Consider the following 24,078-nt stretch of genomic DNA (forward strand, 5'->3'; position numbering starts at 1 on the left):
GCAAAACTCTTTGAAAGTACACTGAAGTGTTTGTATGAAGATTAATAAGTGACAAGCAAAATATCCCTTAGACTTTACAGAGACCACAGAAGAAGTCTATAGCAAAGGTCTAAAGTTCAGTCCTTAAATCTTTCGAGTCTGGAGTGTCCTGTTCAGGCCAGTGGGGCTGCTGCTGCAAAGAGCTTGTGTAAAATGCTGATTTCCACACCAGCTGTGTGTGCTCTCTACGCCCTGTTTGATTCTGGCAGTGGGCAGTTGTCCCCCAGGGTTTGATCAATTCACTATGTAAGGGAAGGTTTAGTATCTGAGAGAGTTGGTTTGCAAACTCTTGTGTTCCTCAGCATAAAGCATCCAAATGTGGAGTGAAATAACAGGGATACTGCTGTCAGGGTGCCAACTTTTCATGCCTTACAATATGGCTGATAAATATTATTTCTTTCAAGGCCTGTTTCCTGCCATTTTGAACCTGGCCAGCAATGCTCACATCTCCACCAATGCCACCTGTGGAGAGAAGGGACCGGAGATGTTCTGCAAGCTGGTGGAGCACGTCCCTGGACGGCCCCTGCGCAACGCCCAGTGCCGCGTCTGTGACAGCCACAGTGCCAATCCCAAAGGCAAGCTTCACATGTTTTGGATCTTGTTTGTTTCATGAGTTTGTGTCTTTTTTTAACCCTTATCCTTGAATGCAGAGTGTATTGGAGTCAAATATGTTTTGGTTTTAGTCTGTTGACTATGGGAGTGCAATTACCTTGGAGCAAAAGGCTGATAAAGTGTGAGCACCATGTATCACCAACGAGCACTGCAAGATCCAGTGACAGCCTTTTTGTCTGAGGGCAGATTTCAGCTTTTACTTCTTTATGACAGGAAAAGATTGTTCTCCGTGTGAAACAAATATGCTGGGTCAGAAAAGTTCAGTGAGATTTATTTTCAAGAGATGTTTAATTTTTTTGCTTTGAAACAGAGCAGCACCCAATTTCCAGTGCAATCGATGGTACTAATAACTGGTGGCAGAGTCCCAGCATTCAGAATGGAAGGCAATACCACTGGGTGACCATTACCTTGGATTTAAGGCAGGTGAGTAACATTTATGTGTGCATCATTAAAGGGATGTAGGATACAAGCCAATACAAACTGATTGCAGCTCTTCTGTGTTTAGATTTTAAAAAAACATTTTTTAGTAAAAACTATCTTCCATCTGTACCAATTCCTTTGTCTTGGTAACTTTCCTCTGCCTAACCTTCTGTCTTTTCCTCATGCTTCTGTCTTTTCCTCATGCTTCTGTCTTTCCCCCATGCTTCTGTCTTTCCCCCAGCACTCCTATGATACTGTTTTCCTCCACCTTTTATTTCTTAAAAGTTGCTTGAAGTGTGTGTTTTCAAGGACTTATTTTTAAAGGAGTATTTTCAGGGTATTGGCCAAAGCACACATTTTATATGTGAGGATGCATCTGACTGATTCCGATCATCATCTTGTTGGAAGGAGCACTGGAAAAACATATTCTAAACGATATCTTCTAAGAACTTTTGCTGTCTGCTGTTCTGCAGAGCTGGGGTTTAAATTTCTGAAACAATGATTTGTGACCCTAGGGAGTCTGGAACTGTCTGGGCAAAGTTGTTTCCTCTGTTTTGGCCATTCTGTATGGCCAAACTTGGAGGGAATTTATCATTCTTAGACAGGAGCATGCTAAACTGTACAGGGAGTTTGCTAATTTCTAAGTTTTTCTGCTAGGCATGAGAATCAGAAATCTCCTACCCTGCTCCAAGAATAGATAAAGTAATTGGTGAAGAGATTAATTTTTCTTGGCTTTTTCTGATTGTTTTGCTTTGAACAGATCTATGTGCTGGCCTACCTAAGTTGTTTGAAACTCATAGCTCAACAATTCCTTATTATTATGGGGATGCCTCCCAGTTCTGGAAGAACAGCTTTATTACTTACTAAGAAATCCTTACTTGAGGTGTAGAATTGGTAAGAAGCTTCTGCAGGATCTCTAGACCCTGCTTAAAAGTCATTTTAAAGATTAAAACAGAGGGTTTAACTTTGATGTTTTCCAATAAAGCATAGATTAAGCAGGTGCCTAGTTTACTCTTTAATTAGAAAGCAGAACTGTTAGGGTAATGATCACAGGGTGTCTTTTGTCAGTGACAGAAGGTTTGGATAGGATGTTAGTGTTGTTTGAAGAGTTAACTTTGTGTTTGGTTTGTAAATGGACAAACAGGAAGGAAAAATGAAGGAGGAGGTGATGCCCTTAGTTTTTATCCTCCTAGAACAATTTCACTTTTGAGACAGACCAGCTGAGCTGCCCTCTGAATCATTTGTTCTTCAGTCTTAGTGCTGTTGATGTTTCAACAAATACATATCTTTCCTCTCCTGACCCATGCTCAGTTTCACTAATTCGATTTGAAAAGTTTCCCCTAAGGGGCCTTTCTTCTGTTTTCCCTAGAGAGTTTGAGAGAGAGAAGGCATCTAAGGCTATGCAAACTGAATGTAAATTACTGCTCTGTGAGAAAGGATTTGGTTAATAGATTGCTTGAAGTCAGTGAGTTATTAGAGCTGACTTGGTGTGCTGACTTGAAACGAGTCAGCACAAGTAAAGAAAACACAAAAGAAAAGCATATAAAGGACCTTAGTTATTTTAGCAATTGTTTATTTCATACATTTTTTTCAGAATTACTTAAAATAGGACCTGTAAAAATATTCCTGAAAGTCAGTACCAGTGTTCAGTATAATTTGATCATTGATACATTTCTTTTGCGTTTCAAGCATTGTGCATTAAATCTGTCAAGTACCATAATAAAGTAAACAATTCCATCAACTTTCCTTGCTAGAGAATAGAATATATTCACATTTTTTTGTGATGTTAAATATCATGTCATTAATTATGAGTGTTTTTTTGTGCAATTATCAGAAGTTCTAGGACTAAGAGGAATTGATTTTTTCTTGGGATTATTACTAAGGCACAGTTTAGTGATATAATCCAAGCAGTTTTGGTTGGTTGGTAAGTGCTGAAACATACACTTGGGTGGCAAATACAGGGAAGATTCCCAAAGCTGGTGAACACTGACTCCACACCAGTTTTCCTAGGTGAACCTCTATGACTATTCATCTCTTGGCTTCAAGTTGAAGGGAATAGAGGATGTTCTTTTAGGATATATTCTACCTTGTTCTTAGTGTATTTAGTCTAAAATGAGCTGTACTACAGAGTAGTTTGATGGGATCTCAGTAAGAAAAGAAGGCTAGCTAATAAAATTGGCGTTGAAATTGCTGTTTTTATCTTTCTCCTTTGCAGAATATGTGCTATTTGTAGCTAATATAGCATTTTAGAAGGATAGTGGGTGCTTATGTTATGATTTTCTAGCTCATACACATCCTGACAACTAGGTACGTTTACTCTAGTGTGCCTTTCAGTCTTTCCAGGACTCACACGTATGATCGCCTTTCCTTCCCACGCCCTACACCACTGCCTCCTCCTCCCCCTTTCCATTAAATGTATGGCAATGATCCAGAACTGGGGAAAGAGCAGTGTAGCAATGAGGTGTAGGATTGATGTACAAGACACTAAGATGTGATTTATGACCTTGTGCTTCCTACACTGGTAGTTCTACAGAAACAAAATACACAGCAGTGGTTTTCTATAAAAACAGTATTTTTTTTTGTCTGAGTTTGACTCCTCTGGGCAGTTGCACTGTGAAATTACAATTCTAATAAATCCTGGCTATGATACATTTTACTGGTGTGATTGAGCCAGCTGTAAAATATTACTCTGTGACACCATTAAACAAAGATGACTTACCTCAGTTTTATTACCATGCTTTGGACTTTTAAAGGTATTTAAATGAACTCTGTATCCTCAGTGCAGCAGAAAGGCAGATGTTGGTATATCAAAAAGTTCTTGAATTGCAAAACAAGACTAGTGCTTGTTGGAAGACCCATAGTATCATGTTGAGTTGAGAAAACAGCTCCACTTCTGATTAAGTCATAGCTTATGAATATTCTATGAGTACTGGATTACCACTTGGAGGCTGATGTAGGAGTAATTTGTAGTTTCTGCTATTACAAAGTAAAAAAGAATGTAAATATTATAAAATGATTTTTCTAGAGCTTTCATCTTGAAATCAATGGGCAAGAACAGGTTTCTGTAACAATACATGGTTTGCTGATGTCAAAAAAAGGTATTCTGTTGATTGTACAGGACTAATGCTGATTTATTGTATGTGGCAAGCTTTCTTAAAAGCCTTTTGTGGCCTTGTAAAACTGACATTGCAAGATTCAGGGTGTTCATCTGTATATTCTTATGATAAAATTCTCAAGTAAAATGAATTTCCCTTCAATTCCAAATTAATGTTTGCACATAATGAATCAAAATCTTGAAGAAAAGATAATTAATGAGACTAGAAGTTCTTCTGGATTTAGTGTATTTTGCACTTTTAATGTCACAGAATCGTCAGAGAAAAATATTGGAAACAATTGCTAGGCTTCACAGTGTCTGAGAAGATGAAGCTGTCTTTTAACTCTTAAAAAGATATTTCTTTAAACAATATAAGCTGGTAAACATCCCTTCATCTAGTCTCCCATTCTGAGAGTATTCAAGAATGATGCATTTGGTGTTGCTGGATCAGCATTCAGGGAACGAAAGTTTTTAGAAAGTCTAATTAAAGCAGTAATTTCTTGTTTTGTTAGCATTGCAGCTATGAAAATGGTTTTTTAGTAGAAGTTTTTTGGCTGATCTTAAAAATCAGGATTGAAATTCCTGTAAAATGGCACTTTTAATAAATGGCTTGGGAACTACTAACTTGCTCTGACTTGCCCTTTTTGCCCTTGTAGTTCAATAAGGCAATTAGTTCTGAGCAAGTTATACAGTCAAATTAAAGTATACAAATCATTAGCTCTTGCTCAGGTTTATCACGTGGCTGGTTGGCGGGTGCTGAATGAACATGGAAAGTGATAAGAAACTGCCATTGATGTTCAAATTTGAAGAACTTATAAAAGTCAAATTCTTTTAAAAAGTGCTCAAGGAAAAATCAGTTTTCATTACATGGACTTCTTGACCTATTATGGGTTGCAGAGTCTGTGGGATAGGAGGTCTATTACAGATATTCCTTAAAACATCTTCATCTGTGAACACTGTGAGCACCTTGGTCCCTTTCTCCAGCTTCATTCCCTTGCTGGGAAACATAATCCCTGGGAATACAGGTTGTCCTGGTAAGCTGTCTTGTGACTTCTCAAGTCTGAGAACATTTAAACAAAATCCTTTATTTATTTATTTAAGCTATATTATTTTCAGGGGCTGACAAATTTTCCTGAGGTTGTTGTTATTCATTATCCTGTCAATTTGCCTGTGAAGTAAAATGGGATACCTGTGAGCTATGTGTGTACGTGGAAGACTTGAGTGGAGATTCAGTTTGTTGAATTGTGCATTGAATTTGTGCACAGTTGTGGTGAAAATGTTAATATTTAACTGTCTTTTCCCTCCACTCCCCCCTCACCAAGGAACTTGATATTTAAAATAAGTTTAACTTGCATAATCTTGTGAATACCTTTTACTGCAGCAGTTTGTGATGGAGGATAGCTTATTGTTACTGGTTGGAACTGGATTTAAAACTAGCCACATCAGCTGCAGACTATAATGGGTCTTGAAAAATCTCAAAGTAATCAAAAGTAGATAATTTGTTGTTCAGCCAACTGTGTAATAAGTAGGGAAGCAGTTTAGTTGATGACAGCAAGCAGAGTGGGGAAAAAAAATAAATAAAGGACATATGAGAGTTTTTGAGGGAGATTTTTTACCAGGGCATTTGAAAAAGGTTTGGTTCCAGTCTTGCATCATTTATGCATTTGAAAAAGATTACTGACTTCAAAGGAACTTGGAAGTGCATAGCTGTTTCCAAGCCCAGTCGATAAAACTTTTCTAGTTTTAATAGTTTTGTTATGTTCTCATCTGTGATGGAGGAAATACCCATACAAGCAACTCCTGTCACATACAAGTGTATTCAGGTTTTGGGTACTGAAATGATGGTACACCAGATTCTGCTTGGTCATAACTGAGTGCAAAGCTCAATACCACTAACTGAATCAATGAAATCCAGATTGTGTGTAGGGGGAATATAGTTTTTTGGTTTGAAGTCTGCCCAAATGGTGTACTTTGATCCTTTAAAACCATGTGTTTTGGCTTTTATTTTTCAGCTGAAGATTGTTGGCATGATGTAGGTTTTATTTAAAAGGCATTCCTCTCTTCATGGAAGCTGAATTATAATTCTTGATATTCATTTAACTTCGATCAAATTTTAAGGTTAGGCGAAACAACAAAGGATTCACAGACCACAGAGAAATTTCATTTCCAGGACTGACTAAAGAGTGAGCCAGCTTCTCCTTTTGCCTGCATCTGCTTGCATTGCTGAAGGGTCACAGTAAAATCCTCATTTTCTGTAAATTTTCATATTTATTGCAACAACTAGAAATGTTCTATTTGTATCTGACTGATTTTAACAGGATAAAACTGGAGTGCCTGTAAAGAAAGTCAGACCAAATGAACATTGTAGTTTAAGTTGTCTGATTTAAAAAACAGTAAGATTGTTTTACTTTTTAAAAGTTATTATATGTAGTAAATCAATGGAAGATAAATATCACCAATTTTTTTTCTTCTCATGTGTCCAAGATCTCCTAATCAAAGCTTTGTTCACTTAAATAATATTTTGTCTCAAAAGTCGTCTCCTGAATTGCATACACAACAGAGTTACTATTTATTTTTGTGAGTTTATTTCCCCATTTTGCAAAATCAAAACCTGTTTTCATGTGGCAAGTATTGTTCTTGCCCTGGCTTTAATCTGTACTACAAAAAAAAAAAAAAGTCCTAAAAATTTAAATTTATAATGTATGAAAGGACTGATTGCAGCCAGATTGGAGCTCAGCACAGTATTAATACTGCACATGCAGGCAGGAATTATGATGATAATAGCAGCCGACCAGGCAGCCTGCTCAAGTGGACCTATATTTCTCTGAGATGGCCGAAAAATACAGAGTTTTTCTTTCATCTAAACCTGGCTTCTTACTCCGGTGTATATGAAACATTAAACTCCTCTATAGAAGTGTTATGAGTTTGCAAATGCAGCCTTTTTGAGTGAGGTGATGTAGCAGGTACTGGCTAAGGGAGAACGTGGTGGCTCTGCAGTAAATGCTCTTCAGTGTTCATGTCTGATGCTCTTGTGAGCTGCGGGCCAGTGCAGGTTGTCTGGCTGCATGACAAGATAATTTAAAAGGTGATATGAACTTAATTACTGCCCTGCCTTATCACAGAAGCTGAATAGTCGTGTTGTGTGCATGGGAATTTCACTTTGGGTTGTCAGAAAAATAGTCAGGATAGCTGCATAGTTCACGTACATCTCAATGTTACTTAAGAATATTAGCTCTTTTTATCATGGTTATTTTTGTCACGTTCAGCTTGTCTCTGTGTATTTTTAACAGTGACTGTAAGTAGTCTTCTGCTGAAATAACTTCAACAAAGGGTGAAATTGTAATGCAAAGAGCTTTTCAACATAGGGTATAAAAAGTTTTTCAGAAATGTTCTTACAGAGAAGATTACATTCCCTGCCACATTGTAAACCAAAGAGCTTTTTGGTGTATATCTATAAAAAACCTCACAAAAACAACCAACCAAGCACTGAAAACAAACAAGAAAACCCAACCAAACTGTACTTTTTTGAAGCTCTCAGTGGTTCAGAAAAGCTAAACATTTCCCACAGATTGTTATACCCAACTAATTCTGAAATGTGCAGTATAGATATAGATTTCAGCTATTACATCAGCATGAACGGATACCCTGGACACAATTAGATGGACCTCTAGTTAAACATTTGTGCAAAATATTTATCCAGTTACTTTACCAAATTTTACCCTCTGCCCTGGCAAGCTGTATCCTGCTTTGAAAATTTAAATTTATTACCCAGTTGGCTTCTGGTGGTGTTTCACAGTACAATGAAGTGTTAAAATTTTCTTCTTGCATTTTTTTTTTCAGGTCTTTCAAGTTGCATATGTCATCATCAAAGCCGCTAATGCTCCACGACCTGGAAACTGGATTTTGGAACGCTCCATAGATGGCACGGAGTTCAGGCCATGGCAGTACTATGCAATTAGTGATACCGAATGTTTAACTCGTTACAACATCACACCAAGAATTGGGCCCCCAACTTACAAGAGGGATGATGAAGTGATCTGCACCTCCTATTATTCCAGACTAGTTCCCCTGGAACATGGAGAGGTATCTTTGTGTTTGTAGCTTCAGTTTGTGATTAAGGACATGGAGTGATAGCAATCTGAAAACATTTGAACTGCAGTTACAGAATATATCACCCTCAGCACTACCAGGTCCTCTGTTATTCTTTTAAACAACATTATCTTTCTATCATGTAGTATAGCAAACTTCTAAATCTTGGGATGAAATGTGTCTTTGGTTCTATGTGTTCCCATTACTAAACTCTTTGTTCTCTCTTTCCATATGATTTGATGGTAGCAATTAGCTGTGAATTATTAGTTCCTTTATCCCGAAAAACTATAACAGAGGCTCTGTGTTCTGCCAGTTTTTTCATTTAGTAGAGAAAACTCCTGTGTTAGGAACACCTGGTTGTGTGAGATAAAGCAGCTAACACTGTTGAAGTGCTCAGCACAGCTGGAACTCCTAAACAAGCCTTGGCATTGTTTCAAGGATGCAGCATAATTAAAAGGGGTATGAGTTGTGCAGTCTTGCTGTTGATTGTTCTTTCTTTTAGTAAACTCTATTCACGGTACTTGTGTAATTTATTATGGAGAGACAGCCACACAATGAAATGATACATTAAAACCAGTGGTTATTCCATCGTGAATGCTATAATGTGTGACTGTGATAATAAGTGTGGTGTTATCCCATGGAGGGTGCTAGTAACTCCTAGCTTCATAGAAATCAATATGTTTTTATTTCTTGGTTAAAAAAAGGATTGGACTGTGTGTAGACATTCACATAAAATTAAAACTAACAGCAAGAAAAAAAAACCAGTGAAATTCAGTAAAATCACACTTACTTTAATTCAGTGTTTATTGCAATGTTGTGAGCATGTGATCAATATAAAATCAAAATAAAACTGACAGATCAGATGAAACAAAGAAACCTAAACCTGTTTCTCCATACAATGAACCAGAAAACCCTTATTGACTGTATAGGAGGTTGACTGTATAGGAACAGTGCTGCTTGTAATGTACATTTAGTAGGCTCCTGGGATACCAGAAATTCGATTTAATGACTTTTTTTTCCTCATTCTTTTTTTCCTGACGGTACATATAATTAATTGGGCTACACTATCAAAACACTGGGGTTTTTTTCTGAGTGTGGTGATGGAAAAACATAACACAAAAAATTGGAAGAATTAAATTTCTGTCTTCTATGAAGAACCTCAGAATCTTTTAGATTGGAAAAGACTTTTAAGGTCATTGAATCTAACTATTACTCCTACTAATAAGGACTAAGGTCATTGAGCCCATTGAGTCCTACTATATGAGTTCAGCATTGCCAACTTCACCCCTAAACCATCTTAAAGTGGCACATCTTCATATCTTCATGTCCCTCCAGGGATGGTGACTCCATCACTTCCCTGGGCAGCCTTCTCCAATGCTTGACAATCCTTTTTATGCAGAAAACTTTCCTAGTTTCCCATCTAAAACTCCCTTGCACAATTTGAGGCTATTTCCTCTTTTATCACTTGATGCCTGAGAAAAGAGGCCAATCCCCATTTGGCTACAGCCTCCTGTCAGGTTAGGGAGTGATAAGGTCACCCCTGAGCCTCCTTTTCTCCAGGCTGAACACCCCCAGCTCCCTCAGCTGCTCCTCCTTGTCCTTGTGCTCCAGACCCTTCACCAGCTCTGCTGCCCTTCTCTGGACACACTCCAGCCCCTCAATGTCCCTCCTGAACTGAGGGGCCCAGAAGTGAGCACAGGATTTGAGGTGCGGCCTCACCAGTGCTGAGTACAGGGGGACAATCACTGCTCTGCTCCTGCTGGCCACACTGCTGCTGACACAGGCCAGCAGGCCATTGGCCTTCCTGGCTACCTGGGCACAGCTGGTTCAGATTCAGCTGCTGTCAACCAGCACTGCCAGGATTGACAGTGCTGGTTGACCGCAGCTGGGCAGCTTTTCTGCTGGGCAGCCTTCCAGTGACTCTGCCCCAGCCTGTAGCACTGCCTGGGGTTGTTGTGACCCAAGGGCAGGACTCAGCACTTGACCTTGTTGAACTTCATCCAATTGGCCTCAGCCCAGCAGTCCAGCCAGTCCGGATCCCTCTGGGGAGCCTTCCTGCCCTCCAGCAGATAAAGGCACATACATAAAAGCTGTCATTCACAAAGGACAGGCTGCTCCCTTGTAACTGAATTGTCTGTCAGAGAGGAACTTTGCCTGCACAGAATATTTCACAATCTACGTTAGTGAATCTTGAAACTCCATGGAAAATATATGTATTTAGAGCTTTGTAATTTGTTCTAGCCAGTCTGTTGCACTTAAGAATGGCCCTGCAAATCAGCTGATCTCTGTAAATGCCTGCCTTGTATCCAGCATTTGCTAGCATCTCAGTTTTCTGCCATCAGCTTGGAATGTCTTGATGTGAAATAACTGTTAGGGTAAAGAGACCACATATCTAAATATGGATGCCATTAATAACATCCTTTATTTTGCCAAATGTGACATTTTGCCAGTTTGGCTGCTAGATTTTTCTCAGGTTTGAAGAGATATAGCTGCTTGGCTGTAAGTTCTGTTGTTTACCTGATTTATCCTGCTTGAAGCTCTGCTTTTGGCAATTTACACAGTCACTTTATGACTCATGATGAATTGTAAGGCTTCAGCTGTAGTTATTTGAAAATGGTCTTGAATTATGAACGACAGGTAAGCCAAAAATACATAACATAGAAATATCAGTGTGCATAAGCTTATATAAGCAATATATTAGACAAATGTAGCAATGTACAAGGAGAATCATGGCATTTCTTCTTTAGTATCTTAGTCAGTGTCCTTTCTGTTTCTCCCTTTTTCTGCTTGTTAAGATTCTTCTACAGTCTCTATAAAGATTTAAGTGTATTGTTACAGAACTTCTATTCATAGAATTTCTAGACAGTAGAATTTCTACTGTTCAAGCTTTAAACTTGAGAGTAAAAAAGTGAGTCATAATTTATATTTCATCACTTGAAGGCACTACTTTTGAGTAATGAGACTATATATTAGGCAGGAAAGACAGTGTAGAATGAAGTGGCATGTGACACATGGCCAATTGGTTGGGACAGGCATTTTTGGATCTTTAAATGTCTGGTGTCTAAGTGATAAAAAGCAAACACAATGTGTTATAAATTCTAGTGCCATGGTTGGGTCCTGTTGTCTTTGCTGAGAAAATCAAAAGATTGCAGCAAGCTCAGCAAATGCTATGTCTGTACTGAAAAGTAGATGAAACTAGGATGTGGTGCGCCATGCTGAAGTTATGCTTGTCTATAGTTGAGTATATATGTGTAAATTCTTTTCAGTAAAAGGAGAACAGTGATATTTGAATATTTGACCAACAATTTCTGCCTTGTAATTCCCAGCAGAAAACCCGACTTGTGAATTAATATGTCACAACCAATTTGCCTGAAGAAAACAGACTGAGATGTGGTGGGCATGTTCAGTCTTCATTGCATAAAACATGGATACAAAGAAGAAAAACATTTCTGCATGTCTGTGACAGGATCCAAGAAGAGTTCTGAAATTGCAACAAGGAAAAACATGGTTTAGAGATTAGGAACATTTCTAACAATAAAACTGGAAAGGCCTCTGAAGTACATTGCCTTGGAAGGTTGTAAAGTCAGCACCAACAGAGGTCTTTGAAAATGGGTTGGTCAAACATCTAAAAAAACTCCAATAAATCCTGCTTTAGCAAAGTAAATGGACTAGAAGAATTCTCTGTATTTCTATGAGAGCTGAATATTGTATCAGGTGGTGCAAATTTGCAGGATGAGACCTGGGAAACATTTTGGTTTTCATAACTGTTATTCTGCGGTTGAAAAATTGATGGGGTATCAGAAAAATAGAAATCTTTGAACATGCTATGTTAGAATATTAAGAAGGAATGGTGCTAATCAATAAATGTCAAAATTATAATTTTGGGAATGTGACCTCTATTACAGATCTCTAAGTCTGTTTATATGTCTTTTAAATAACACAATTACTCCCTAGGGAGCCCCTATCTTAATTATCCATTAGATAATTAAGATTTTTTTTTTTAAATAATAAAAATAATAAAAATCTATAACATGTAGGAATATTTTTAGGGGAACAATTTGACAGTACTGGACAAAGTTGAAACTATAAATTCAAGAGCAGTTTATGAGACAAAATTACTCCTCATAAAAGAGAATATATCATACACTCTGAAATGGATCTGACAAGCCCAAAACTTGACCCTTTGTTTGTTATGGACACCAGGTGAACTGTTGAATACTTGTTCATTGTCTGTAGGGTAGGATCTTGTTTTTCTGGTTTTTTTACATAAAATGGAGCAGGGACTGTGTGGTCATAGGGGACTATATCCTTGTATGTTCCTAAGTAGCTCTGGAAAGAAAAAAGGGGCTGTTGCCAGAAGAAGCTGTGCAGTTTCATACCAAAAGTCATCTTAGTGGGGCCAACTGGAATTGTGCAAGTAAAATGCAGGTCAAATGAGTGGGTTTGTTTTGACAACTTGCTTTCAGTTGTCATCTGTGTTGGCCTTCCCAATACATTGTCTTATCACTGAGTACTTCTTGCTGTTTGTGCAGCCCTGTCACTGCTAAGAGTAGGATTAATGACCCCAGATTGAGAATGTGGACCAGATTATGTTTTGTAATAAGATCTTTCTATTTGCAGAGAAGAAATCTGTAAGGACAAAATTGAGCTTATGGCCAGAGTTACGTATTCTATTTCAATGAGGGAGAGGAAGGAAGACTGCAGAACCTAGGGACTCACCTTGATACTGCACCTTGGTTTTTCTCCTTATTTTATCTCCCCAAAAGCCCAGGAGATTTGGGACTATGAAACCACTGATAATGGTGGTTTCAGAACAGTGTGACTTAGGCAGCAGGAATTTTACCTGCAGACAATGGGGAAATAAAAAGAACTCTGGGTAGTCAAACATGTCACCATCCTGAGTTGTTGGGAAACAAGATAAATTCTGTGGTTTTGATTCTCAGACTAATGTTTATTGTGGTAAGTGAATCACAGTGTTTGTGACTAAGTCAGCCTTTCTTTCCAGATTCACACCTCACTGATCAATGGTAGGCCTAGTGCTGATGACCCTTCACAGAAGCTGTTGGAATTTACTTCTGCACGATACATTCGCCTGCGACTGCAGCGTATTAGAACTCTGAATGCTGACCTAATGACTCTCAGCCATAACGATCCTAAGGAGCTAGACCCCATTGTTACCAGAAGGGTAAGCTGATTATTCATAAATGCTATTCAGGATAGCTTGATGGGAGAGTCTATTCTGACCTGTTTGAGAAGGAGAAATATTTAATCCATGTCATTCAGAGTGGCATTAGTAGATTTTAAATAATTCTTATCTTGCCTTTGACACCATTAACAACAATATCTTGTCACAAACAGCTTTTAGAAAAAGCTTTTCAAGATAGTTTTTGTTTTAATTTATTTGTTTGCGTGAATGATTTGTGCTAGAAGCGGTGTTTATAATGCTTTATCGTCAAAATACAAAATGTGGTTTGGCTGATGGAGATGCCCTTTGAGGTTGCTCTTGACCCCACTGCAGTACTTTCTGTGGTGTATCATGGACTTCAGGACCCAGTGCTGTGGTTCATAAACATAATTATTTGAAAACATTGCTATTGTGAATTTTCATGTATTATAAGAGTTTTCTTCATTTTTTAAGGCTGTTATAATCAATTGTTTTAGAGTTCATAAATTAATGTAAAATGTTTGTATAGAATTCCGAGAGCATTAATTGATTTCCAGGTTTGCTGCAGAAACTGTGGAAACTGAGCCCCAAGCACTTGGGCTGACTTCTTCAGGTTCTCACATAAATTGGAAGTCTCAACAGTTTTTCAGCTGGAAAAGGATTTCTGTTTTGTATATTGCCATTTTGACCATCTTAATTTGCCCACGATTCATAGGTTAACACTTCAGAAGCTTCAAGTTTTCCTGTGAAAGTAGTTTCTGATGAGGACAGAACATAAAAAGTGTTTCCTCCTTCCCTTCCTTTGTAGGTCCTTTTCTTGAAAAACATTTGCAGGCAACTCTTCCTTGTGCAGTAACAGGATTCTTGCAGTTTGTGACTTCTCTGATACAGGCAGTCCTTGTGCTGCTTGGATAGCTGAGCACAGAAGGGAGGAAGCAACTTGGATTTGGTCAGGGATTAATGGGTGCTTTCAAGGTGTCCTTTCAACTGCAGCATTGTACAGTGTAAAATCTGGATGGTTTGCATTTTCTGTCAATGTTAGCATGGAGACTGCAAGAGCAGAGTATTGGACAGCTGCTCCAGCTGTGCCTTACTTGTCAATAGGGAATTGCACAGCCTGAGAGGTGAGATGTTCCCACAGACCAAGCTGGTTGATATTTAGATCTATTGATAGTATTGGCATATCAGGACATACACCCCAGAAAGAAAAGTTTGACATGGAGGAATACAAACATACAGCTGGGAAACAAGAATTTGGAGGCCAAGCACTGCCACTGGTTTTGTAACATACACAGTTGTGCAATCCAGGGCTTAGTACTTCTCCACCTAGCACTGCTTAGTCCAGTTTTACATGAAGAACTGCACATATTGGCCAGGTTTCCCAAATCCTGATGTTTCACCTTGAGTCTCACTTTGTTGTGCAACCAGCTGCAACAACAACTTCCAGCTTTTTGGATGCTGTTTTTATTGGCTTTGAAGATTTTGCTATAGCTGTTGATACCAATTATGTTTAGTTTCCTGTACGTAGTATTGAAAAATGGCCAATCCAGATTCTGAGTGTTCAACAGCACCTTTATTTCTGTGTTCTTTTTATTTATTTCTGTCTGTAGCATTTGATTATTACTGGTTGCTCATTCAACTCCAAGCTGCGCACAGCTGCTGTGAGCCATACACTGGCAGAAAATAAGACAAAGGACATGTAGTAGGGAATGCAGTGAGAAATTAAATTCTGCTTTTGTCCTCTTCCTTTCTCAGCCTGAACCTCCTTCTTTGTAGTTTAAGACTTACTGTTCATGGTAAGTCCCTGAATGATTTTTGTAGTTCAAGCCGATAACATTAAAAATCCTCCCAAAACAGTGAACATAAGAAATTTAAGACCATAAAAAAATAAGTATGAAATCAAAGAAGATGGTTTGCTCCAACTCCAAGAGTCTTCAAAGAAATAACAGTCCAGGAGTCAGCATGTCTGACCACCCAGGGCTACCTCTCTTCCTGAACCAGCTGACATTAGGGATGCTAGGTCTGAGAGCATTGGACTCTTCCCTTAGAAGTATCCTCAAAAAGAGTTTCTTTTTCATTCCCCTGTAGTACAAACTTCCCAGGATACAAACAGGCCAACCATGTTGATACTGCAGCTGTAACTGAACCCAGATGGTCATTTCCTGCCTCCTCTTTGCCTTGAAAATTAAATCCTTTCCTTATGTATGTTGTTTCTGCTCACCACCTGGCAATATTAATGGAGAGTGTTCTGCTGTATCTGCAATTTTTAAGCTTAGAGTTTGGATAGAATATTTCCCTGGCTACACAGTAGTTGCAAAGAGCTGGTCTGGAAATGAGTGTGCAAAGTGGTTTTGAGGGAGGGATAGTTCCCATTTTAAGGAAGAATTCTCTTAGTCCCCAGACTGACTCTAAAATACAGCAATTGTTTATGCTTTATGGCTTCTTGTAAAATGGAAGATTAAGTTGGTTTTTTTTTTTTTGCAAGTACATTTCAGTTGAGATCACATTTGGTGGTCTTTCTCAAAGCTGAGGAATTTTACATACATACTTAAAAGTTAAAAGTCAGTTCATTTTTCATACCAATAGGGAAAAACATGGGAAGAATAAAACCTGCAAAAATGGAAGGTTTTCCCAAATGGCAAATAGTTTCAAGTATTTCTTTTATTTACACAGAGCAGTTGGATGCTGGCATTTCATTTTGCAGAGTAGGGCAGGGAAATGTAAATAGATGTAAATGTCTTTTATTCATACCTTTCTCACCTTTGTTTTTTTGTAGTACTACTATTCAATAAAGGACATCTCTGTTGGTGGCATGTGTATTTGTTATGGCCATGCTCGAAGCTGCCCTTTGGATGAAATCACAAAGGTATTCTTTAAACTCATTATTTTTGCAAAACAACTTTTCCAATTAAAATAACAACAAAAAATTCCTAAGGAGAATGAGAAAGAGGGAGCTAAAATAGATCTTATGAAGCATACAAATTATTTGCTATATTTTTCTTTTTTTTTTCAGAGGAAGCATATCTGGGTTTTGTAGTGTATCTTTCTTGAAGTTAACTGTTCTTTGGCATTGAAGTAAAACAATTAGAGGGGCACAAGACATAGTCTGTCTTGCAGCACAGGAGATTTGCCAGTCTTTTTCTGGAAAGGCTATTTCCTAGTAGTTGATGTACCATGGTACAGCAGTTCAGTGCCACTTGTGGGTATTTGTGGGTCATGCCATTTTTTGGAGTAAGCCTGATACCGAGCAGACTTTTGGCAAAATTGATTAAATTGTCCATTAAAGAATATTTCAAGAAAGTGCATTTTTTTTTATTCTTAGAAATTGCAGTGCCAGTGTGAACACAACACATGTGGAGAGAGCTGTAACAAGTGCTGTCCAGGTTACCACCAGAAACCATGGAGACCAGGGACCCTTTCTGCTGGGAACAAATGCGAGAGTAAGTAGGCATAGGCATTTAGGTAGTTTCATGAAGCCCTACTGTTCTCTTGTTTGAGGTTGCTTTCATACAGATCTGTAATTTTAGTATGTTACTAATTCCCCAGAAATATGAACTGTCTTCATGGGATTGGTCAGAGGTAGAGAACCTACTTCTAATCATAAATGTTCAGGTGGTTTTCAATAATCTCTTCAGTGTAACTCCTTGGCTAGTGGAGTTGTCATGTAGTATAGCTCCCAGAATCTCTTTTTCAAAGGGACTTGGGGATTTGTTGTACTCCCGTAGAAACTAGCAGATTTGCATCAATCATTTTGTTAGCTACTTGAAGTGCAGATTTCATCAATTGGTCGTAAATTTTGTCAGATGAAGAACTTTGTTCTCATAGCAAATGTTTTGAAAGAAACTTCTTATTGGCAATTATACTTCAGATTGTCTGATAGATTGACTTAGGCTGTGCCAGTAGGGCTGAATGTGTTCCTAGGGCTAGTTGGTGCATTTTCTCACTTCACATTACTAATGCATAGCACAAACTGCAGACAATTAAGAACCTATTTGATAAAATTTAAAGTTCCAGATGGAAAAGAAATGTTTTTAGTTGAAATCCTTGCACAAGTCATAATACCACTCTTTAAACTTAATAAAATTTATACTTAAGTACTTCTTTGACTTCTCAGATTTTGTGTCTAATACAAATAAGAGAAGAATTGGGCAGCTTTTCATCTGTAATGCAAAGCACAGAAGAAGGGACAGTTATTGCTAATTGCACACATCACTGTTGACAACAGTGCTGACAAGGTTGTTTTAGCAGGATATACAGAATACTACTAAAAACAGTGCTGTTAAAATGATAACAGTGGTTTTGAAATTTGCTTACTTGCTAAGAAATATAGTGTATTATATCTGATGAAGCACATGGCATTTTAAAGGGGGAAAGCATACTTTTGAGGTCAATTCATGGGCCCTTCTACTTACAGTTTAAACTGAAAAATGTCAGTATTCCAGGAAATGTTACACAGTGTGAATAAGAAAATAAAAAAATTGATTTCTTTTCCGTTCCTTCTCAGAATGTAACTGTCATAACAAAGCAGAAGATTGCTATTACAACCAGAGTATTGCAGATCAGAAAAGGAGCATGGATATTCATGGCCAGTTTATAGGAGGTGGTGTGTGTTTAAACTGTACTCAACATACTACTGGGATCAACTGTGAAATGTGTGCTGATGGATATTTTAGACCACACAAAGTAAGATTTAGAAAATACCATTCTAATGTTTTGGTGAATTATAACATGGTATCATGCCTGTTTCAGCTGATTGTGATTAATATACTGGTTTATTTATTAGTTGCAGAATAGCTAAGAACTATAGAGGGTTTTTTTTTTTTTTTTGGTAAATGACTTAACGCCAAAACTTTCAGAAAAAAACAAAATGCTTGTCCAGTTGTGTAGGAGGGCAAATCAAGATGTTGGAGAAGAAAATTATAAGTGAAAATTACATTTGATATCCTAGTATGGAAATGTACATATTCTGATAGGAAATCGATTTCTCCTGTGGGTAAAGCTCCGAGAAAGTCCAAAGTATTAAAGTTTCACTGCCTCCAAAGTTGTGTACCATCCTCTATCAGCCCATTTCAACCAGCGTTAAAAAGGACCTGGCTCAAAGATTAAAATCTTTGGCTCGTAAGAGGTTGCAACAAATGCTCTTCTTGATATGATTGTTGCAGAACTTGTTCTCTGAGTGTACTTTCCAGTGTCACTCTTTGGAAAAAGGGCATAAACTCTACAAAACATTTGTTAAGATGTGGCTGACAGAGTTAAACATATGAACCTAAGTAACTTAGCATTTCATATAACTGCAGTGTTAGAGGTCTCTGTATAATGAGACATTCTGAACTAAGTTTCTACTTCACATGGTCTTGCTCTGGAAGGTTCACACATATTTTGAAAAAATACTTTAAAAATCTGGCATAAATTGGTGCAGAGGGCAAGGGTGAGTCCATAGGAGTATGGGTATACAGCAGGTACAGCTCATCCAAAGAAGCAAATTGTGTCTCAGAGCTGCTGTGAAAAGCATTGAAGAAAGATCTTTGATCAACTCATAGCCATTAAATGTGAGGTCATTACTGGTTTGCTTTAGAGCTGAAGCACCTCAAAGGACAGTTTTCCTGCAAAAAAATAAAATATTGCCATATGATTTTCACTGCCTTATATTTAAAAGATTTATAGATCATGAAGGCAGAATGAGTCTTTATTAATAAATAAACTGTCCTTCCATTGAACACAGAGCCAAGGATTTCTTTAATTTCCTTCCTCTTTGAACCAGAATGTCTTTGCAAAAAGCATCCACTCTTGTCTTAAACATTTCCATATCTTTTGGCAAACCTTCACAGCGGTTAATTGCTGTTACTTAAAAAAAAAGTCTATTTATGCTGAATGTGTCAGACTTCAGCTTCCAGCCATTAGCAGTTACTATGTCTTTGTGCTATTGAAGATCAACCTTTGTTCCCACATTTAAGCTTTTTGTAGACTGCAATCCCCTGATCCTTCTGCTTGCTAAAGTTAGACTAGTCTCTTTATCTATTGCCCCATATTATCTTTTTCCAGTCTTTATTCATTTTAGCTTTGGTGATTGAAGACAGGAAACAGATGTAACTTTACTGTTTCCAGTTAATAATTTGAGAATTTGGCAGTGAACTTTTATTTTACAGGTTTCTCCCTATGAGGATCACCCCTGCTATCCCTGTGACTGCGACCCCTTTGGCTCTCTGAGTTCTGTCTGTGTTAAAGATGAGCACCATTCTGACTCCCAGCGTGGTAAGGAAACAGCAAGTGCCTTTTCCCTGAACTTCCAGTCTGGCTGGAGGTCATTGAAGTTGAGGGAGTACTATCTACCTTTGAGTGGCTGCCTTTTAGATACCACTTCAAAACACTGGTAAATCTTTGAGAAGGTGAGGCTGAGGCATAACATAATTTCATGATTTTAAGATATGTCAGGTCCCTGAACATGTTCTGTGGGGATTGTGGGCTCCTACTGTTTTAAACAATGTGAGGTGTTGTGATCTAACACTGTTGTTTTTGAATGCTGTTACAGCTGTAACAAAATTCATTTTGCTGCAATTTCTGTGCATTTGATTCTTTAAATGTGAAAAATAGATGGTGAGACTGATCTTGTACCAAGTATCTGCGGAATATGGCATGGAGTGTAGTAAAAAAGGAATGCTAAGTTTTATGTACCCTCTGACACATCTTGAATCCAGCCTATTGCCTGCTCTGATTTTTCTTTTTTCCCCCCCCTCTACTTTTGCTACTCAAGGCACTTGGCCAGGCCAATGTCAGTGCAGGGAAGGTTATGCAGGAGAGAAATGTGATCGCTGTGCGTTTGGGTATCGGGGCTACCCGAACTGCCTGCGTTGTAACTGCAGCCTGGCTGGGAGCATCAATGAAGATCCATGCACGGAGCCTTGTCTTTGCAAAGTGAGTACTAAACTTCCACTTTTGTTCAACATGGAATCTCTGGTTTATTAACTCCTTTTTAATAGTGAAATTACTTGAGTAATGGGAACATCACTTCCTTTATAAGATGTAACCTGGTGTACACCTGACAGCCTAGAACTCAAAACTACTAATCATTCTCTGTACTGAAAAATATGGTAATTTATGTTGCATAGTTCTGTATGTTACTGATACAACATTTTCTATAATAATTGGCCAGACTGATGTTAAAATGAAATAAAACCTGTACGTGTGTGAGGCAGTCATAGAGAGTGAGAATGCCTAGCTAGGTTTGGTTTTAGGAATGAGCTGATATTTCTCTTCAAAGCCACTGATTGCTTGTAAACAAATGCTGTGTTTAAAACATCTGCTTTGTGTAAAGAAACAGCAGGCATTTGGAAAGAACTATTGGAACACTTGCACTAGACATATGTATGAAATATGGTTTAATTATTCAATTACAAAATATAAGCCATAAAAATGTTTAAAAAGAGAGCAGTTTTGCAGCATTTTATTTTTTGGTAAATATCCAAACCTCTTAAAATTTCTTGCAGCTGTAGATTCCATTGAATTTTATTAAAAAACTGTGTTAATATTTAAAGAAGTTACTCAATTTTCTAAACCAAACATTGGAGCAGTTTATGTATTTGTTGCCAAATATGATAGCAAACAGGAGCCAAAGATAACATAGTATGTTTGACAATTCTTCTGAAAATTCAGTCCTTCTGCAAAATTTATATGATCCAAAAAAATCGAACCTATATAAATAACAACACTGTGGAAAAACAAAATGGCTCAAATTGCCAATTTAAATGTGCAAAAGGGGAGAAGTGCCTGATTTTGAGTCAGGGTAGCACTATATCAGCCAATGCAGCTAACTAGTGAATTTTTTTTTATAAACTGGACTAGAAACTGCCCCTTTTCAGTGCTGCTGTGGGCATGAGACTGGTGTACAGAATTTTTAGGCCAGATCACAGAGAGCATCACCAGCCAGTGGACCACCTACGGAGATGAAAGGAGAAAAGTTGTGCGCTCCAAATATCAAATGAAGGAAACAGGATTCCTAAGTCTTTGCAGACTCTATTCTTCTTTTATATAGTGCATTTTGTGATATTTGATCTTTCCTGGAACACAGCTCTTGAGTTCTAGTCATTGGGTAAGATTTTTATTTTTCATTAAGAAATAAATAATTTCTGTCTGATAATGTTAGACAGTGAAATGTTTGATCCAAATGCATTCTGAAGACTGAGAAATAAAAAAGCTGAAAAGAGCATACAAATAGTATTCCTGTAAAAATTCATGATTTTAACTTCTCATTATCTCAGGGGGCACTTTGCCTGAGATTTTTCCCAAGTTTGCATATGAGCAAATAGAAGGAGCCATCCTCAACCTTTGCATCAGAACTGGAGATCCTAAGTTTTTAATATGCTTTGCAAATGCAGGTTGCACTTTGCTCACAAAAAGACATAATCTGACTGTGTAGAGAGGTTTTATGTAATCTTGACATGCCAAACACTGTTCCAGCAGGAAAGACAGTTGGAAGTCTCAGATTTCTCTCTGGTAAGCCTGAAATAAGCCCCATAGGACCAGATCTGATATAAGTCTGCAATCTGGAGTGATTCTTGTGACTGAAGTGAAGGTACCCTGGTACCTGCTTCTGGAATCAGGTTTTGGTCCACAGGCTTTGCATTTCACATGGCAATGCAGAGCTTGTATAGGCATCTTCAAAACAGTAAGATAGTTGTTCTTCATAGGATGCTTGCACTCTTAGTGTCCTAACTATATGTATCAGGGAACTTTGTGAGGTGTTCTATAAAGTTCTTTTTGCCTTTGTAGTGGAGTTTTCTCATAATTGAAAGCAAAGGTTGAGATTGGAGAGTGGTGTTCAGGTCTTGTCCTATACAAAGCTAGGACATTATAAGAATCTTGTCCCTGGCAGTAGGAAATGTTCTGTATCTTAGTGTGTGAAAATGGCCGTGGAGGTCTGCTATTTACACAGCTTTGTGGGTATTTATCAAACATTTTCTCTGCTGGTTTGTTTGTCAGCAGCAATTGTCTAAACTTTTTTAAAGAAATAGTCATGTATTTGCTGCACAAATTTTATGAGAACAGAATACTGGGTGCACTGTTTCGGATTTTTTTTTCCCTATAAATTCTGCATTGAAAGATGTTTGTAGCTGTATGCTCTGAACTACCCAATTTGCATGGCAGAATACGAATGAAAGGAGCTAAAGGAGTGCAGCATCTCTACTTCTGGAGCAGGAGTTTCTGGACCTTAGCCAGAGTGTATTGGGTGGAAGAGTTGCCAGCTATCATAGTGTGGTGCTGTTCCAGGAAGAGGTGGCAGCAGTAGTGGGCATCACAGCATAAATATTAAGAGATGGCTGAGAAACTATTCTGGCTGTGGTGGCTCCTAGAGCCTGGCCTTAAAGGTGAACTTTCTGGATTCTGTCTGGTAAGATATATGAACGGTAATCTGCATTCAGAAAAGTGAGATCTTTCTCCAGAGCAATCTACAAAGTCAAGCTACAAGAGAAGTAGACTGGCAAGCTGGCAGAAGCTTTTCAAACCCTGCCTGTGTGTTGAAATTTTACTACAATAGAACCCTTGCTGGGACTTGTTTAGATTTTGATGAACTGGCAGATTCTGATGAATTTTTCCAATCAGTTTCAGTTTTAAAGCTCTGAGTCTTATTCAATAATCCTGCTGTGCTGAAATGTGTTTTCTTTTACAACCTTCTGAATGCTGTTATGACTAAATCCCACCTAATCCATGGTATTTGTTACCATAATAATAATGCTGATGTGAACCAAATGTTATATGCCTTTGACAGGAAAATGTAGAAGGTGAAAACTGTGATCTCTGTAAACCAGGATTCTACAATTTGCAAGAAAGAAATCCTCAGGGCTGCACAGAGTGTTTTTGCTTTGGTGTTTCTGATGTCTGTGGCAGTCTTACATGGCCCATCAGTCAGGTATGTAAATGTTATGTCCATGACCTAATATTCTTGCTTCAAGTAGCTGCAAAATGTACTATATTTCTCTTTGACGTGTGCCCAAGTTAGCTTCAAATTCTGGTGTGTGTCTCCTTACAGAGGAATGGATTTCCAGTATCATTGGGCAGCTCTGAGGTAGTCAGCAACTCATCCCAGTGCAGTCTTTGGCCCTGCTGGCTTGCAGTCATATCAGAAGCATTGAGTAGTGAAGACTGCCATAATGCATTGGAAAAATGAATTTTTTTCTGACTGTTAAAGTTTTTTTTCATGCTGAAGGGATAAATCCAAACCTGTTTGCTTGGCAATATGGCCAATATTGTTTCTTAGCAAACAGTGTTTATAAATATCACTGTTTTCTGATTAGACAGTTCTTGAGTTATGGGGCTTTGGGGCCACTCTTTTCCACCCATAAGGATTTTTCCTTATGCGTCTTTGCACAGCTAGCTACACTTTGATCTCCTGTTTTGTGTGCAACAAAAGGGGAGGAAAACATATCAAATTGACTGAAATTCTAAGATGATTGAATAAAACTCTCTCTGTGAGAAGAACAAAGTTCTCTCATCTTGGTCCATCTTCTGGGGCTGTAGTTTTTGCTTTCCTCCAGCTCAGCCCTATCTATAAATGGGGACAGTTGGCCTTGAAGCCTTTGAAATTCTGTGTTTCAGTCTCAGGGAGCTGCATAGGTGTAATGTTAATTTTGTTGGAAGGATGAAAATCACACTCATTATATTTTTG

The 24,078-nt window shown here is 38.1% G+C and overlaps 1 protein-coding gene across 1 annotated transcript in view; it reads left to right on the forward strand.

The window, feature by feature from the left end:
* Nucleotides 1-415: 415 nt before the first annotated feature.
* LAMA1 (laminin subunit alpha 1) overlaps nucleotides 416-24,078 on the forward strand; it is a 79,593-nt gene continuing 55,930 nt past the window's right edge. Inside the window, exons 1-10 of the mRNA XM_059469496.1 lie at nucleotides 416-614; nucleotides 962-1,074; nucleotides 8,006-8,248; nucleotides 13,260-13,439; nucleotides 16,195-16,284; nucleotides 16,741-16,858; nucleotides 17,923-18,101; nucleotides 19,565-19,670; nucleotides 20,170-20,330; nucleotides 23,182-23,322. Coding sequence (XP_059325479.1) covers nucleotides 416-614; nucleotides 962-1,074; nucleotides 8,006-8,248; nucleotides 13,260-13,439; nucleotides 16,195-16,284; nucleotides 16,741-16,858; nucleotides 17,923-18,101; nucleotides 19,565-19,670; nucleotides 20,170-20,330; nucleotides 23,182-23,322 — 1,530 coding nt within the window. The remainder of the gene's footprint in view (nucleotides 615-961; nucleotides 1,075-8,005; nucleotides 8,249-13,259; nucleotides 13,440-16,194; nucleotides 16,285-16,740; nucleotides 16,859-17,922; nucleotides 18,102-19,564; nucleotides 19,671-20,169; nucleotides 20,331-23,181; nucleotides 23,323-24,078) is intronic.

The sequence above is a fragment of the Ammospiza nelsoni genome, chromosome 1 (assembly GCF_027579445.1).
Source record: "Ammospiza nelsoni isolate bAmmNel1 chromosome 1, bAmmNel1.pri, whole genome shotgun sequence".
Classification (NCBI taxonomy): Eukaryota; Metazoa; Chordata; class Aves; order Passeriformes; family Passerellidae; genus Ammospiza; species Ammospiza nelsoni.